A 17,750-nucleotide genomic window follows, 5' to 3' on the forward strand; every position below is an offset into this window, starting at 1 on the left:
AAAGCAAAATATCTTAGAAAAGGAAAAGAAATTGAGGCAAGACTATGAAGGCAGCAGAGTAGGCGAACAGAGCAAAGCAAGCAGAGAAGTTTGTGGAGCAAATTCTGAGGAAATGAAAAAGAGAAGTAGGATGTGGTAGGAGACTTAGTGATGGAACAGGAAGAATAACAGGTAGAGAAAAGAACTAAAGCCCAAGGCTTCTGGTTGGAAGTCAAAGCACCCAGAACGTCTGGTGATGGGGCAACGAACCTTCCGCGCCTGCCCGTAACCTGAGTTGCTCCGCCCACAACACCCTCGCCCCGCCCCCTCGCCCCGTCCCCGCCCCGCTCGCCCCGCCCCTCCTGGAGCCCATATCGCCCCCGCCCTCCCCCAGGTCGCTTAGGTGATGCTGCAGCCAAGATGGCGCAGGCGGCGTCTGCGGCGGCCTGATCGAGATGCTCCCGGTCCTCGGAGGCAGCGGCACCGGCGGCGGCTGTGGCCTCGGCCGGGGCCTCGGGTCTCTCCCGGGCGTGAGCGCTCAGGCACCTCTCCTTCGGCCGGATTAACCCGGGCAAAGAGGAAACGGCCACGAAGAGAGGAGGCAGTGAGGAGCCGAGAGAACGCGCGGCGCCTCCCGCCCCGGCACCATGGCTGGGCTCATCAAAAAGCAGATCCTGAAGCACCTCTCCAGGTCAGTGAGAGCCTCGGCGTGGGAGCCAGTCCGCCTCCGCCCTGGCGGGCAGCCCGCGGCCTCGGGCACGGCGGGGACGGCGGGGACGGGCCGCCGTGCGGGGGGCGACCCGTGGACTGCCGGCTCCAGTCGGGGCTCCGTATCTCCCGCCCCTGCGGCGCCTGGGGTTGGCCTCGCGAGCGAGCCCCCGGACGGGTTCTCCCCTGGACCGGTTCTCCCACGGCCGGGTCTGGAGAAGCGGGAAGGGCGGCCGGGGGAGGCGGCGGGCTGGGGTCGCCCTCGATACAGCGTCTGGGGGAGTCCCGGGAACACCTTGGGCGGACCGGCGGGGACTGGAGGTGGCCTGGGGTCACCCAGGTGCCTGCGTGATGTGGCAGGATGAACCCCGCTCGGTGCTCGCGTGCCCTCGGAGCAGAGGGTTCCGTTAGCCCAGGGCGTCTGGCGCGCCGGACTCTGCGGGCCGAGGCTTGTGTTCTGGGCGAAATGTTAACCTTGTTATTGTTCCGAAGTCACCGCACCTCGCTGTTTCCGCTCCGTTGATTCGGAGGGTGTGCCCGTTTGCACAGCTAGGATTTGTTTTACATAAATAGCCAGAGGTCCCGGCTTTGGCGAGTTCTTTCTGGAGTTGTTTTAGCCCCCACGACGTTCTTACAAAACATTTTGTTGTTGTTGCCTTTTTAAAAAAATCCCAGACCTATAAATTCACGGAGTCAACATCTGTGGTGATAAACCCAAGACTTGTTCTTTCCATTTCATCAGCGGTTTTAGTCAGAAACATGACTCAGTGTAGCTGGCAGTTTGTTTGTTGCTCCGGGCTTCTCCATATTTGTCTCAAGACACAGGCTAAATGTAGGATCCAAGTTGTTAACCGCCAATCCAAAGTGCTTGGTTGTGATCCTTTTCTCTGTTATTTGTCAGTGAATGGTTACTTTTAACTGATTGTAGGAAAAGACTTGTGTACAATGATATACTTGTATAGTAATGCAATTCTTGCTTCTACAGGTTGTTGTATACCACAGGTTATATATTGGGGAACAAAATCAATATTTCTGTGATTCAGCAAATACTTTCCTCATAACATTGAATAAGAGATAATGTGTGTTTTTTTTTATAACAAATTAAAGCAGCATTTATCAATATACATTTCTTAATATTGCCATTAATTAAAAAGTTTCTTTTAGAATTGTACATAGGTCCATATGAATAACTTAGTTTGGAACAACGTTCTTAAAAATTTTTTTTTCTTCATTGATTTTAACGAGAGAGGAAGGGAGAGGGAGAGAGAAACATCAATCAGAGAGAACATCTATCAGCCACCTCCTGCACACCCCTCTACTGGGGATTTGGCCCACAACCTGGACATGTGCCCTGACCTGGAATCCAACTGGCAACCTCTTGGTGCATGGGCCGATGCTCAGTTGCTGAACCACACTGACCGGGCTTGGAACAAGGTTTTATCTTTATTTTTACTATATTATTTAGGTAATGTCTGACTTAATCAGATGTCCTTCAGTCTTTCTTATACTTAGATCCACAAGAATATTCAGACTTAGAGACAATGATTTGAATGTTTATTTTCTCACTCTCCCAAGGATGATAGTGCATAGTTCCATTCTAAATGCAAGTGAGGAAAGTTCATTCAATCAGTGAGTGCCTTAGAGCATTAGAGTTTAATTCTCTTGTAGAAAAGTTGAGAAGAACTCTTTAAAAATTAATAGCCAAGGTAGTGGTTTACTCCACAAAACAGACAACACCCACATATTCAGAATTTGTATAATTTCTATCTGTGTTGTAAACAGTAATGAGGATTTTTTTTTTTCAGAGATGAGTTTTTGAAACACTTGAGTTTTTAGTTATTTCATATTTCAAAACAACTCAGGTGACTGAAGAGTATCAAATTCATATTCTTGGTTAATCTTACAACTATTGCTGTCATCTTTATGATGTTTATAAATCTAAAGGATGACATTGGATGAAATAAGGTGGTAAATAATAGTTATTCAAGTAGGGATAAACTTTTGAAATTACCTAGGTCAAGCTTAATTTTACAGATTATCTAGTAATGAAGTTGTCACTATATTGATGTGATGATCTAGAAACAGTTTAATATAGTTTAACAGGAAACACTTAAAACACGTTACCTCCTGCTGGGCCGATGTGGCTCCGTGGTTGAGCTTTGACCCATGCATCAAGAGGTGGTCAGTTTGATTCCCAGTAAGGGCACATGCCTAGGTTGTGGGCTCAATCCCCAGTGTGGGGCATGCAGGAGGCAGCCAATGGATGTTCTCTCTCATCAATGTTTCTATCTCTCTCTCCCTCTCCTTTCCTCTCTCTCTAAAATCAATAAAGTAAAAAAATTAAAAAAAGAAAGTATTTATTAAAAAATAAAACACATTACCTCCCAATAATAGACATTTCATATGGCCAGAGGATGTAACCATTGCACCTTCTCCAAGCAGTCCTTACCTGACTGACCACTTTTCTCTATAGCATTCATCCTTATATGTCATATTATATATTTGCTGTTTGTCTTCTCCACTTGAATGTAAACTCCATGATGACAGGGATTTTTGTTTTGAGTCTAGCGTAATGTACACTCAACAACTACCTTTTAAAGAAATCTTCAGCCCGGCCCGAGCGGCTCAGTGGTTGAGCCTCGACCCAAGCACCAAAAGGTCACTGGTTTGATTCCCGTTCAGTGCACATACCCAGGTTGTGGGCCCAGTCCCCAATGGGGGACATGCAGGAGGTGGCCAATCCATGTTCTCTCTAATCAATATATCTATCTCTCTCTCTCCCTCTCTCTCTAAAATCAATAAAGAAAAAAAAGAAAAGGAATCTTCATCCGAGGATATGCTTTTCATTGATTTTAGAGAGAAGAAAGGAGAGAGAGAGAGAAAGGAAAGAAAGGAGGAAAGGAAGAATGAAAGAGAAGAGGAAAAAGAAAAGAAAGATCAGTTGCCTCTCTTACTAGAAACCTGGTATGTTCCATGATCAGGAATTGAAGCTGCCATGTTTAGGTGCGTGGGACGAAGCTCCAACCAACTGAGCCACACTGGCCAGGACAACAATTATTTTTTTGAATGAATGGATGGATGAGTGGCACCAATCAACTGACTCTCCTCATATTGCCTTTTTTTTTTTAACTGAAGAAAGACTCTATGCCACCAATATTATCATAATTTACCTGTGGTGTTTAGGAAGCAATGGGTAATTGAATCATTAAATAAATGTGGTGTTTATGGTGTTCTGGAAAGGAAGGACTAGGAAAATTACCCTTTCAAGGCTGGGGAACCTTTTTTCTGCCTAGGGCCATTTGGATATGTATAACATAATTCAAGGACTATACAAAATTATCAACTTAAAAATTAGCCTGCTAACACTGGCCGGTTTGGCTCAGCAGTTAGAGCATCGGCCTGTGGTCCAGAGAGACCCGAGTTTGGTTCCCACTAAGGGCACATACCTGGGTTGCAGTTTGTCTCCGGCCCTGGTTGGATTGTGCAGGTGGCAACCACTCGATGTGCCCCTTTCATGTCGATGTTTCTCTCTCTCCCTCCCACTCTAGCTGAACAAAAAATGGAAAAATGTCCTCGGGTGAGGATAAAAAATAAATAAATAAATAAAATAAAGTGAAGGTGCTTTAAAAAAGAAAAATTAGCCTGCTATATTTGGTTAGGCTAATTTGGTGAGGCATGTGATGTTAGCTGGATTGATTTTGAGAGCCACCAGACATTCCCCACCCCTGCTATGAGATCTTTCAGTAAGGAAGAAGGCTATCTGGGAACCAACAGAATAAAGAGAACGCTTACTCTGAGCCTTGAGATTGAAGTATGGTGAAATTATAAGATTAAAACGAAAACCAGTGTTACCTGGATATAGATGCATGAGAAACTGGCTTTGAGTAAATGCTGAACTATTTCAGATGTTTAAATCTATATACTTGTTCCTTGCCTAACTGTTTAGTTTCTATCCTAAGCATTTCTTGTATTGTTAATAAAATCAGTTGTATACTTGGAGCTGATCTGAAACTTATAGGTATAGGGGTAGGGAGAAGAAGGGAGGGAGAGAGGAGGCCATTTGTGTGTGGTGTGTGGTGGAGGTTGGATTTGTTACATTTAAGAGTAATGGAACAGGAAGTCTTTGAAGGAGAAATTACCCTGATCTTTCATACTGTACTTGGCACAAAATATGCTTTGGAAGGTTTCCTAGAAGTGTCCTTTTTCACAGGGGGATGGAAAGTTCTAAAGAAAAGTTATAACAAGTATCAGGAAGGAAATAAGAGCAGAAGCTACCTTTCAGCTCAAGACCTCATTATCTTTTACTGTGTGTGTGTAGTGCATGCATGCTGGCACAAAGGCGAAGGATTGGGGCGAGGAATAGTAGCTGGAAGATAGGGTGTATTTAAGTCAGGACCTGAAAAGGGGGTAGGGAAGATTCAGCTATAAATGCTTCCTCTTCCCCTCTGGCTCCGTGCATACTGTAATGGGCACAATGTTTACTGGTGGGTGGGAGTTGGCAGGACAGACATACACCACACCTGAGTGGAGCCTTTGTATAGTTTAAAGTAGTGGTTCTCAACCAGAGGTGATTTTGTTTCTCTGGGGAAAGTTGGCAGTGTCTGGAGACATTTCTAATTGTCTTAACTGGGGTGGTGGAGGTGGGGGTTAAGGATACTGAGTCTAGTGGTTAGAGGCCAGGAATACTGCTAAACATCTTACAATGTATAGCACATTCCCCCACAGTAAAAGTATTTGGTCCAAATGTCAGTAGTTTTGAGGCTGAGAAACTGGTTTAAAGGGTACACATGTGGCCCAGCCGGTGTGACTCAGTGAATTGAGTGTCGTCGTCCCATGGACTGAGAGGTCCCGGTTTGATTCCTGGTCAGGGTACATGCAGGAGACAGCTGATCGATGTTTCTCTCTCACATTGATGTTTCTCTGTCTCTCTTTCTTCCCCTCTAAAAAATCAGTAAAAACATATTTAATAAATAAAGTGTATGCATGTGGGGGTCAGATGATTGAACTAGGGTTGCTGTGCTAGTGAAGGTTATTTTGTCTGTAAACAACAAAACCCTGCTCTAACTTGGGTAAAAAAGGTAAATGTAACCAAAAGCTATTGGAGTGGGTCACAGAATAAGAGGAAGGGCAAGAACTAGGCAGCTCCTGGAACCTCATGGTTCAGTTAGCAATGGCAAAGGATTATAAGTACAACAAAGATATGGTTATGGGGAGAACTAGTAGTTTAAGTCAGGCTTGCTTGTCTTTAATAGGCACTGAACTAAATTAGATGTCAGAGGGCCTTGTTTCCTATGTTGAGGAACTTTAACTTCATCCCAGGAGGTGACTGCTAATAAAGAATTCCAACTCTGGCTGGTTTGGCTTAGCAGTTGGAGCTTTGGCCTGCGGGACCAATGAGTCTTGGGTTCAATTCTGGTTAAGGGGACATGTCTCGGTTTGTCCCTGGCCCTGGTCAGGGTCCTGATGTTTCTCCCCACCGCCATTCCTCCACCCCTCCCACTCTATCTGAAGATAAATAGGAAAATATCTTCAGGTGAGGATTTTAAAAAAATAAGGAATTCCAAACAAAAGACCATGATCACCAAAGATGTCTGGTTATCAGTTTGGTTTTTAAAGTCAGAGTTCAGGAGCAGTTGTCTGGGGTGGAAATACTAAGTCTGCAGAGGGACTCTGGTTAACTTAAATACAAAAGTAATGTATTGGAATGATGTCAGTATCCCACAGAATTGATGGATAAGTTAGAGAACCAGTCTTGGAAAGGGACTGGATACAGGCTAACTCCAAGGAGCTAAGTAGGAGCAACTACCTGACATCTCAGCAAGACATGTTCCCTAAACTAAGGGGTAGGAACAAATAGAAAGGGAAGGTGGCCTGAGAAGATCGCTGAATATTTGGAATAGTTGTTAAGGAGATTAGGAAGGGTTGAGCACTTGGCAGAATCTTGTGACTGAATGGCAAAGTAATGACAGAGTTTAGATTGCCTCACCAGTGTATTGCTAGGATGGCTTAGATCGTGTAAGGAAGGAAGGAGGAGGGCAGCAGCTGATAGCCCAAGAGAAAAGGAAAGACCATCCAGGGGTTGGGAATTTTATCTAGGTGGAAGAGAAGTTGAGAAAAACAAATGAGAGAATTGGAAGGTTTGGAGGTTTTGTCTGAAAGTGCTGTATTCAAGTTTAAAATTTTAGAGGTGCAGTAGGCCTAGTTTAGTACATGGCGTCAGATAAGGCTGTGCAAGTGAATTGCTGAATTACTGGATATTCTTAAAAGGAAATACAACATAGAGTATTTAGACTGTCAATTTATTTTCTTAAATGATAATTTTATATAGTTATTGATAGGCTAATTATTTACATCTTCCACTTTTATGATAAAGCCCTGTAAGTAATTTTTGAAAGTTTGTGTATACTAGATCCTGAACACTTGGTATTAGAGATACAAAGATGGGTAAGATGTGGTCTCACCTCTTGGGAAACTTCAGTAATTCCCATTTTGGCATAATAAGCATGAGTAGGATCTCTAAATGTTTACATTTGGATGCTGATAGTAAATAAAATAAATAAAGTTCACTGTATCAGTTTGTGGTAAGTGCTACTGGAAAAAAAAAAATGGAAGGGGGATAGGAAGTGCATGGAGATGAGGGTGGGGTTTTTCCCTTTTAAATCTGTTGATTCCAGAAGCCTTAATTGAGAAGGTGATATCTGAGAAGAGATCTCAAAGAGGTGGTAGAAGCAAATACAAAGATCCAGAAGTAGAAGCTTGCTTGTTGTTTTTTATATATATCTAGGCCCCCAATACAGGTGACATGGAGTGAGGAGTGAAGTGAGTAGAGGAAGATGAGGTCAAAGACCAGATTTTGTGGGGCCTTGTAATGACTTGCTTTTTACCGGAGTGAGATTGGAATCCACTAGAAGGTTTGGAGCTAAGGATCGCTCTGCAGCCATGTGGGAAATAATAGGAGAGCTAGGGCAGAAACAGGAGCTCAATTAAAAGTGTTAACTATCCAGATGAGAAATATACTGGCTTGGACCTAGGTGGAAGTGTGGAGTTGTTGAGATAATTGTCAGGTTTTAAATGTATTTTGAGGATGGAATCACAGGACTTTGCTGATAGAAAATGTGATTGAGAAAGAAAGAGCAGTCGTCGTCGATAACTCCAGAGTTTTTGACATAAGCAGCTGACAGGGTGGAGTTGTTGTTCACTAAGTGGAAGACTGCAGGAGGAGCAGACCTATGGAAGATCAGGAGTGTGGTTTTGGATACATTGATCTGAATACTTTTCAGATATCTGTGAACATCCCTTTTATTTGTGAACTAATTCGCACTACAGTTTTAGTCTGGCAACAATGTCAGTGTTTTTTGTGTGGTTATCCTTTGGTTTATGCAATACAGAATTTTAAGGGGTGGATTTGGGGAGGTGCTATTAAGTGCACTATATAGAAGTATCTGAAAGCAAGCAGGTGCCTGTTTCTTTCACATTGATTTTCATATAAAACCAGATATTGATTTTTGCAAAAGTTACTTTCAGGAGATTGGTTTGAAGACTTCAGGTGAAAAGAGGTGGTTACTTGGTCCACTGGATGTACTATCACCATTATAGAATCAGAAGAGATTTGCCCATGTCTGTGAGAAAGTAATTATTAAAATGTTGATGTGTGTCACTTGCCTAAGGTTAAAGTTTGACAGGTGGTGTCGAGTGGTTAAATCACTGATCCACCACCCTTTTAATTTGATTTTTCTATGCTACCGGCTCAGGCTGCTGTTTGCACCTAATGGCTTGATTTTCTTTTATTTAGTTTTCAACATTTCCCTTAGTACTCTTATGGTGTTTCACCATAGTGCTGCACTATCCCTTAGAAGATTCTTTTATAACTTGGAGATCCTTTGACTCAGCAGTTCTTTGAAATTGTGGAAGCAAAATTTCTCCACCCATTTCTTTTTACCTGCACAATTTTTTTTTTGCAGTATTACTCATTGCAGTATTGCACTTTGCCTTAATACTGCAGCTTCCATTGTAAACATTTTTAAATAAGTTGATCTCTTATCTCTCTTATCAGATATACATGTTTTAAATTCTGCGTATTATATTATTTAGGATGAGTAATTTAATATTTCTATTTAATATTTGGGTATTTAATCAGTTGATAATAGTAACTGGAGCTCAGATTGAATATGTTACAAGTAGAAGACTTAATGACTATTTCCATGAGTGAAATATTAACAGTTATCATATCAAGACCAAGTTATTAAAACAAAATTGAGAGCTGAAGCAAATATGATTCAGGATATAGTAATTTTTTGTTAGTTTGATTTTTCAGACATTAGACTTACTGCTCATCTATCTGATAATTTACTGGCTTATTATTTTGAGACTTCTCCAGACAAAATGAATGTAGTGTAGAAATTTTGAATTCCATATTAGTCTATCCTTTAAGATTTAACTTTATTTATATACGTTCTTTTTTTTTTTTACCCAAAAATACCATTAAGAGAGGGATATCTGTCTTCTTTTGTCACTGCTAGCACAGCATCAATTGTTGTTTTTATCTACTATTGTCTATTTGTAAACGTTTTGTAATTTTATTGTTAGGAATTAATATTTAAGAATGAATGTAGAAATATCAGAAAATTCAGATATTAAAAGTATATTTTTAGATAATAAATTGAGTTTCTGCTCCAAAATTTTTTTTTGCTGTGATGCTCTCTATATAAATTAAGTAAGAAGGGGCATCTATAATATGTAAGGTTTATCTTATCTTTAAGAAATATTGTAAATATCCTAATAAGTCATTCATTTATATTTTCGACCAGTACTTAAGGAAGGTTCTATAAAATATATAAATAAAATTAAAAGCTAGGAATGTCTTCTGGCAACAATAGGGTAGATGAGTGACTAAATAGAATTTAAGATAGAATATAAGTTTTTTGAGAGAGGCACAGAGTACTAGCTGCAACTTTTTTTTTCTTTATTGATTTTAGAGAGGAAGGGAGAGAAGGAGAGAGAGAGAAACATCCATGAGAGAGAACATTGATTGGCTGCCTCCTCCGTGCCCCCCACTGGGGATTTGGCCCACAACCTGGGCATGTGCCCTGACCGGGAATCGAACTGGCGACCTCTTGGTGCATGGGTCAACGCTCAACAACTGAGCCATACCAGCCAGGCACTATCTGCAATTTTAAAGGAAGTAGAGACAATGACATGGAGGTGGTCTAAGTCTCAGAGAAAATTGTAAAGCAGTAATGAAATAAAAGCACATAAGTGACAGCTTAGTGATGTAAAATGGATAGTTATTAAATCTGTTTTCTTTGACTGTAATGTGCATACCAAAGGAGTATTTAAGGCAACTATTTAGAGACATTAAGGGTGACTTAGGTCGTCCAAATTTGGCTGCAATTTTATTTTTCAGTGTTTTCCAATACTATACTCCTTCCCCCACCCTGCTTTTTTACCCTCCTTTTGTACTATTTCCTGCAGCCAAATTGTCCCTGTCCCTTCAGGATAGGGCATCCTCTCTACCTTCATTTTACTTGTACAACTTCCATAGGCAACTTGAACTAGGCTAGTCTTCACAGGCATCTTCATTTTGATTTTTTTTTTTTTGCTTTAAAATATATTGTTCGTTTTATTAAAAGAAAAGCTTCATATTTATTAATTCTGCAGATTGTTATCTCTTCAAGGGCATAATCATTCTGATAGGCTCTGAATCCTGAGAACAGTGGCTATGCTTGTCTTGTTCGCCATTGTATCTTTAACATCTACCACAGTACTGTGGTATGCAGTGGTTGTTCAGAAACATATTTAGTTGACTGGAGAAATAAATTTATAATACATTGGTCTTCATAGAATACATAGGGAATCAATTGGTTGTCCTGAATCCATTTTTGGCTGGTTTAAAAAGTTGATTCATATCCAGAAAATTTAGATTCAAAACTGTTTTCCAGAGAAATACTATACTCCAATGTACTTTTGAGTATATAAATGTAGTTTATTGCTGGATCTTTCTTTGGTTTGGGGGTTACTTTTCATAGGTAACTTTACTCTAGTATTCTCTATGAAATGAAGTGAGGATTATAGTTTTTTTTTTGTTGTTGTTGTTTTTATCCTCATCCGAGGACGTTTTCCATTTTTGTTTGTTTGTTCAGGTAGAGTGGGAGGGAGGGGGAGAGAGAGAGAGAGAGAGAGAGAGAGAGAGAGAGACAGAGATCAATATGAAAGGGACACATCGAGTGGCCGCCACCCACACGACCAGCCAGGGCGGGGGACAAACTGCAACCGAGGTTCATGCCCTTAGCGGAAACTGAACCCAGGTCTCTCTGGACCACAGGCTGATGCTCTAACCGCTGAGCCAAACTGGCCAGGGCGAGGATTATAGTTTTAAATGGGCCTTTTGACAGTTAACTTGACAATTTGTATCTGTAGATTGTGTCTTTTAGAGTGCTTGTCCTAATTGGTTTTATTTAATGTTGAATTATACAGTTCAGTCTTTGTATAACTTCTGTACAATATAGATATCTCATTTTTGTTAGCATTTTAACATAAAATTTAAAAAAATACGTATTAATTTAATAGAGTAGTAGTAATTCCAGTGGTAAGGAGAATGAGCAAATCATAAATGGTTCATTTATCTTTGAATTTAGCAGTGTTTACCTTTAGTTAGTTCAGTGTGAAATACAACTATATTTTTTAAAAGTGAATCACAGCTAAATATTTTTATCATATCATTCCTTTCCTCTTCCTTCCCTTAAACTTGCTCCCTTCTGTGTCCCCTGTGTACCTATTCCTTGCAGCAATACCTGCTGGCTGTGGTGGAGATTGGTGTGTTGTGAATTTCATAATCACCCAAATGAGTACCAGAGGAGTCTAAGAAACCCTGGCAACTGACTACTTGCTTTCACCAGGAATTAGGGGCCTTTTGTCTGAAATTCCCTGCCCTCAGGTAATAATTATTTTCCCCGTGATTTTGTTTTCTTTTTATAAATGCGAGCACTTATTATGCCCCTCTTAAAGATAGAGAATAATTTCTAATTCTTATTGTTTTAGTCAGATGCCAATTGTGTTTGGTTTTTGTAAACTATGTAGCTACAGGCCTGTGCAATTCTCTCTTAGAGTGTCTTTTCTAATATGTAAGGTTTGGCAACGCACTTATAAATAGCTCTTTCTGATGTTGCCAAGAGAAGAGTTTTATAATGTAGAGTCAGATACTTGGAAATAGTAATTAGCATTTGATCTATTTTTTAATGGGTAAGGCTTCATAGTGTAATGTAATTAATGAGGTATGAAGGCTCTTTTGATGAAGAGTTTTGATCAGTTCCCTCACTGAAGGACTTAAGAATTAATTTTGTGTACTTAATGTTGATTATAATCTTTATTAAGGTTGATTACAATCTTTATTAAGGAAATTGAAATAACTCTCATGAACAGCAGTGAAAACAGGATTTATTTTTGAACAATGTAAGAGCTCCCCATCCCAGTCTTACTTTCTCTTCTCCCCTGTCTCTTTTTAAAATCCATTATCAGGGAAAACAATTATATTATAAAACCAGATTCATTTGGAAATGGCATTGAATTTCTTTTAATTTAGGACTCAATGAAAAACCTAGAAGCTCAATATCATTGAACACTTCTAATGCTTGGAAAATATATTCACATAAATATTTTGAACCTATTCTAAAACTCTAGTAAGAAACTGGTAATTAGCCCGGCTGGTGTGGCTCAGTGGTTGAGCATCAACCCATGCACCAAGGGATAGCCAGTTCAATTCCGGGTTAGGGCACATGCCCAGGTTGTGGGCCAAATCCCTAGTGGGGGGCATGCAGGAGGCAGCCAATCAATGTTCTCCCTCATCGATGTTTCTCTCTCTCTCTCTCCCTTCTTCTATCTCTAAAATCAATAAAGAAAAAAAAGAAGTTGGTAATTAAAGAATCACCATGAATGGAATTGTGCGACTCATTACATACTGATTCTACGAGTAATGGGACAATTGATAAACTTGTAGGCCATATGTTAGCAAGCAATTTTATAGGTATGATGACATATTATTTTTCAGTATTCTTGTCTGCCTTGATTCCATGCTATCATTTGAATATCTGGATCTCTACGCTTTAACTTTAGGTAGACCGTTAGTGAAACCTTTGAAATTCTCTCTAGGATATTGATAATTAAGGACTTGCTGTTTATAATGGCATTCAAAGATGGTTCTAATTTTGTATATATCTCTAGCAAATCCTCTGGGACTTTGCTCCTGAAACTATAGTCGTAACTGTAATTCTTTGCTTTTCTAGATTGCACTTCCTTACATATCTTTTTTGGCTTAGTTTGTACTTAGCCTGTTGAAGATGAGGTATGATTTTTTTCTAAGTTTAAACCACAGCTATTCATAAGTTTATTCAAGTCACCTACCAAACTTAATTCCTTGGTAATTTCTTTTTTTTTTTTTTTTCCAATCCTCACCCGAGGACACTTTTCCATTTTTTTTGTTCAGATAGAGTAGGGGGTGGTGGTGGGGAAACATCGATGTGAAAGGGACACATCGAGTGGCTGCCACCCACACGACCCCAACCAGGGCTGGGGACAAACTGCCACCAAGGTACGTGCCCTTAGCAGGAACCAAACCCGGATCTCTCAGGACCGCTGAGCCAAACCAGCCAGGGCCTTGGTAATTTCTTTACCTTCTCATTTTAATCGATTGATTCCTTTTTATTTAAATAACTCTTGAATTTATGTTCTTTCTCCTGAACCTAGCACAAAGTTGATATCAATAATGTTTGAATATCTCTGTTGTCACAACCCAGATTTAACTCATAATTTCTTGCATCCGTTGTTGCAACTAATTATTCTTGTTTCCTTCTGGTCTCATACTTCTGCTTTTCATTCTTGGCACTGTTACCAGAAAGATCTTTCCAAAATGCTAATCTTATCATTTAATTTTTTGCTAAAAATCTTTTAATGGTTCCTGTTTAAGCTTTTAAAAAAGTTTGTTTATAACAGTAGATTTTTTCGTCCAAAAAATGTTAGAATAGAACTTGACTGCATAAAATAGACAAAAGTAGAGCTCCTTTATTTGAGTCAGTAATTAGAGAGGTCAGCTGTCATATAGCTTTTCCCTTTTTATTTCTTCTCCCACCTGGTTTGAATCATGAGCAGTCTTCTTACTGGCACTTTGGGAACAATATTACGGTATAGGATGAAACCCACATTTCTTGACATGGGATAACAAGAGTCCTTCATGATCTGGCTCCAGTCCATTTTTCAAGGCTTATCATTTCTTTTTAAACTACCTGATACCTTGTATTTCATCCTTGTTTACTGTATGTGAACTTTGTAACCTTGAACATGCGGCTGCTTTGCTAGAAATGTCCTCCTCTGCCCTGTTCACCTTACTCTTATTCTTAAAAACTCTAACTCTTAAAAACGTCCAAGTGCTGCCCCCTTCTTAAAGCCTTCCCAAAGCAGTATTCTTTTTAACATAATTGGTCACCTTTTTTTCTTGTGCCTTCATCTTACCCTATTTCATTTTTATTGTAGTATCTGTCCCACAGTGCCTGGCACATAGTAAGAACTTAATGTACTGTGATGATTTGTTTATGTGCTTGTCTGTAATGACAAATTCTGAGGTCTTCGAAAGCAGTAATTATGTCTTACTTATCTAAGTTGCCAAGCCTAATTAGTGCTCAATTTTTGCTATGAAGGATGTGTGTGTCAGATCTTCCAATGTTTCAAAAATTCTGAAACCCAGATTTCAGTATAAGGTCCACCCTTAGAAAGAGAGGAAAAGAGAAAGAGAAAATTATCAATCTGGGAAAGAAGTACTGATCCCTTGCCTCTCGCACACACCTGCTCCTGGGATCAAACCCGCATCCTGGGTATGTGCCCTAACAGGGAATTAAACCTTTCAACACTGGCAACACTGGCAACACTGGCAGGGCAAAGGGCCACCCAGTTTAAATATTAGCCACAAATTCAGGTTTTTAGAAACGCTATGCAGGCCAGACAAAACATATCTGTGGGTGAAACAGCTCACGGGCTACCGGTTTCAGTCTCTTCCATTCTTTAAACATTTTTGTGGAAAAACTGATTAGACAAGATAGGTTGATTTTCTTTACATGCATATTACAAAATAACCAAGCCAAAAAACTCTGTAAATTGAGAATGCTCAAAACCTTCCTTGATTCTTATTCCATTAACACTGTAGTCTTCATTAAAAAATAATAATACTTATGCCCGGCCAGTGTGGCTGAGTGGATTGAACGTTGTCCCATGGACTGAGAGGTACCAGTTCAATTTCCGGTCAGGGCACATGCCTGGGTTGTGGGCTCAATCCCCAGTGGGAGGCATGCAGGAAATAGCCAATCCCTCTTGCCCTCCCTCTCTCTAAGTAGTCAATAAAAACATATTAAAAAATAATAATACTTATGCCTTACATATTTAATAAGCCTCACAAATTGACATTGAGGGTGAGAATTGCCATATACTTCTATAATGTCTGGTAAATGTTCAGTTGCATTGAAATGTGGTCAGTATGATAATGGAATGGTAATTGATCCTAAATACTTTTTAAGTTAAAATTGTACAAATTTAATTCTAGTTTTGGCCCTACCTTGATGTAACTTTGAGCAGTTAGCTCAGCTTCTCTGGGCTTCCCATTCTCTACTATAAACTTAGGACTTTGGATTAGAAGAACTATTTAGGTGCTCAAATTCTAAAATTATTTGATATTTTTTGCTAATATGAAGACTACCTATGGCTCTACTCAGTTTTGTTTTTTGTTTTTTATCCTCACCCGAGGATATTTTTCCATTTTTTGTTCAGATAGAGTGGGAGGGAGGGAGAGAGAGAGAGAAACATCAACATGAAAGGGTGGCTGCCACATGCGCAACCCAACCAGGGCTGGGGACAAACTGCAACCAAGGTATATGCCCTTAGTGGGAACCGAACCCGGGTTTCTCTGGACTGCAGGCCAACGCTCTAACCGCTGAGCCAAACCGTCCAGGGCCTCAGTTTTGTTTCTAACTGGCTTAAAGTTGTTTGTAATCTTTTTTTTTCTTTTTCACATCTTTATTGTTGGATGTGAAATGTATTACAGATGTTCCACATTTTTCCCCCATTGACCCCCTCCTCCCCTCTCCCGCCCCCCTCCCAACTTTTCCCAAACTATTGTCCGTGTCCATTGGTTATGCATATAAGTTCTTTGGTTTATCTCTTCCCACCCCTCAACCCCTTTCCCTTTGAGGTTTGTCAGTCTAGCAATGAATTTGTGCTTCTTAATCCCTTCACCTTTTTCACCCATTCCCCCAACCCCCTTCATAACTGGCAACCAACAAAATGTTCTCTGTATCTATGAGAATGTTTCTGTTCTTCCTGTTCATTTTGTTTGTAGATTCCATTGTTGATAGATATGTATTCATTGCCATTTTGTTTGTTCATACATTTTATCTTTTTCTTCAAAAAGACCCGTCATCATTTCATATAATAACGGTTTGGTAGTGATGAACTCCTTTAACTTTTTCTTGTCTGGGAAAGTTTTTATATGTCCATCGATTCTAAATGACAGCTTTGCAGGATAGAGTAATCTTGGTTGTAGGTTCTTGGTTTTCATCACTCTGAATATTTCTTGCCACTCCTTTCTGGCCTGCAAAGTTTCTTTTGAGAAATCAGCTGACAGCCTAATGGGAACTCCCTTGTAGGTAACTATCTGCCTTTCTCTTGCTGCTTTTAAGATTCTCTCTTTGTCTTGAACCTTTTGCATTTTGATGATGATGTGTCTTGGTGTGGGTCTCTTGGGGTTCATCTTGTTTGGAACTCTCTGTGCTTCCTGGACTTGTATGTCTGTTTCCTTCACCAAGTTAGGAAAGTTTTCTGCCATTATTGTTTCAAACAGGTTTTCAATTTCTTGTTCTCTCTCTTCTCCTTCTGGCACCCCCAAGATGCGAATGTTGGCACGCTTGAGGTTGTCCCAGAGGCTACTTACACTATCCTCATTTTTTTGGATTCTTTTTTCTTTTTGCTGTTCTGATTGGGCGTTTTTTGCTTCCTTATATTCCAAATCGACGGTTTGCTCCTTGGATTTACGTACTCTATTATTGAAGCTATATAAATTACTCTTTATTTCAGTTAAAGCCTCCTTCGTTTCTAACTGTGCATCGATCATTTCTGACTGGTCCTTTTTTATGCTCTTGAGGCCCTCACTGAGTTCATTGAGCATCCTTATAAGCAGTATTTTGAACTCAGCATCTGTTAGGTTGCTTATCTCCATTTCGCTTAGTTCTTTTCTTGGGGTTTTGTTCTGTTCTTTCATTTGGGACCTGTTTCTTTGTCTCCTCATTTTGGCTGCCTCCCTGTGTTTGTTTCTGTGTATTACTTAATGAGAGGGTATGGGGCTCGCTGAGACCAGATGCTGCTCGTTTGAAAGAATTTAGGAAAAACCTGAAGCAGGATCCAAGACCAGCCAATTCTATGGTTAAGCAAGTGGCAACAGCTTGGGTGGGCTTGAAAGTTGTGTGGGGCGGGGCGGGGCCTCAGGGAGTCAGCAGGGCGGGGCTCCCAGTGTGAGCCAGGTTGCTGGAGTCCCAGATATGGCTTCTGTCTGCGGCTCCCGGGAAGGGCTCACCAAAGGAACAAAGGCCTCTTACGGCACATTTGTTCCCGAGGAAGCCCCCTCTCCAGCCCTCGCTCCAGTGCTAAACAGCTCAGTTCTTCCTTGTATGTCTCTGGCGCCCCTCGAGCTGCCTCCCCTCCAAGCTTAGAGGGAGAGAGTCCGATAAATCCGTGCGCGGGCCCTTTAGGGAGCTGCCTGGGGCTCCAGCTGCATCAGCCTCCCTGAGCCTCAGTTTCCGCTGGGTTTTCCAGCCAGAAGTTATGGGGACTTCTCTTCCTGGCACTGGAACCCTGAGCGGGGCACCTGGTGTGGGACGGGGACCCCTCAGTCCTCAGGAAGGACCTTCCCAGCCGCGGGAGCCTCCTGATTTTTATCCGCCACACTTGGGTGTGGGACCAGCCCGTGGTGTCGCCGCCCCTCCTACCAGTCTGGATGTAGCTGCTTTTTTTTTTTTTTTAATTCCGTAGTTGTA

General features: G+C 40.8%; 1 protein-coding gene across 6 annotated transcripts in view; it reads left to right on the forward strand.

Moving 5' to 3' along the window:
- The first annotated feature begins 373 nt into the window (after nt 1-373).
- Nucleotides 374-17,750, forward strand: part of UHRF1BP1L (UHRF1 binding protein 1 like) — a 97,664-nt gene continuing 80,287 nt past the window's right edge. For 3 of the 6 annotated variants that reach the window (XM_036250730.1, XM_036250729.1, XM_036250728.1), the window contains exons 1-2: nt 473-670; nt 11,472-11,620. Coding sequence is in view for 3 of the 6 variants with exons in the window: in XM_036250727.1 (XP_036106620.1) it covers nt 627-670 (44 nt within the window). In the remaining 3 variants the exon portion in view is untranslated. Of the gene's footprint in view, nt 671-11,471; nt 11,621-17,750 lie in introns of all 6 variants that reach the window. The other 3 variants (XM_036250726.1, XM_036250731.1, XM_036250727.1) reach the window with 2 other exon arrangements.

The sequence above is a fragment of the Molossus molossus genome, unplaced genomic scaffold (assembly GCF_014108415.1).
Source record: "Molossus molossus isolate mMolMol1 unplaced genomic scaffold, mMolMol1.p scaffold_m16_p_10, whole genome shotgun sequence".
Classification (NCBI taxonomy): Eukaryota; Metazoa; Chordata; class Mammalia; order Chiroptera; family Molossidae; genus Molossus; species Molossus molossus.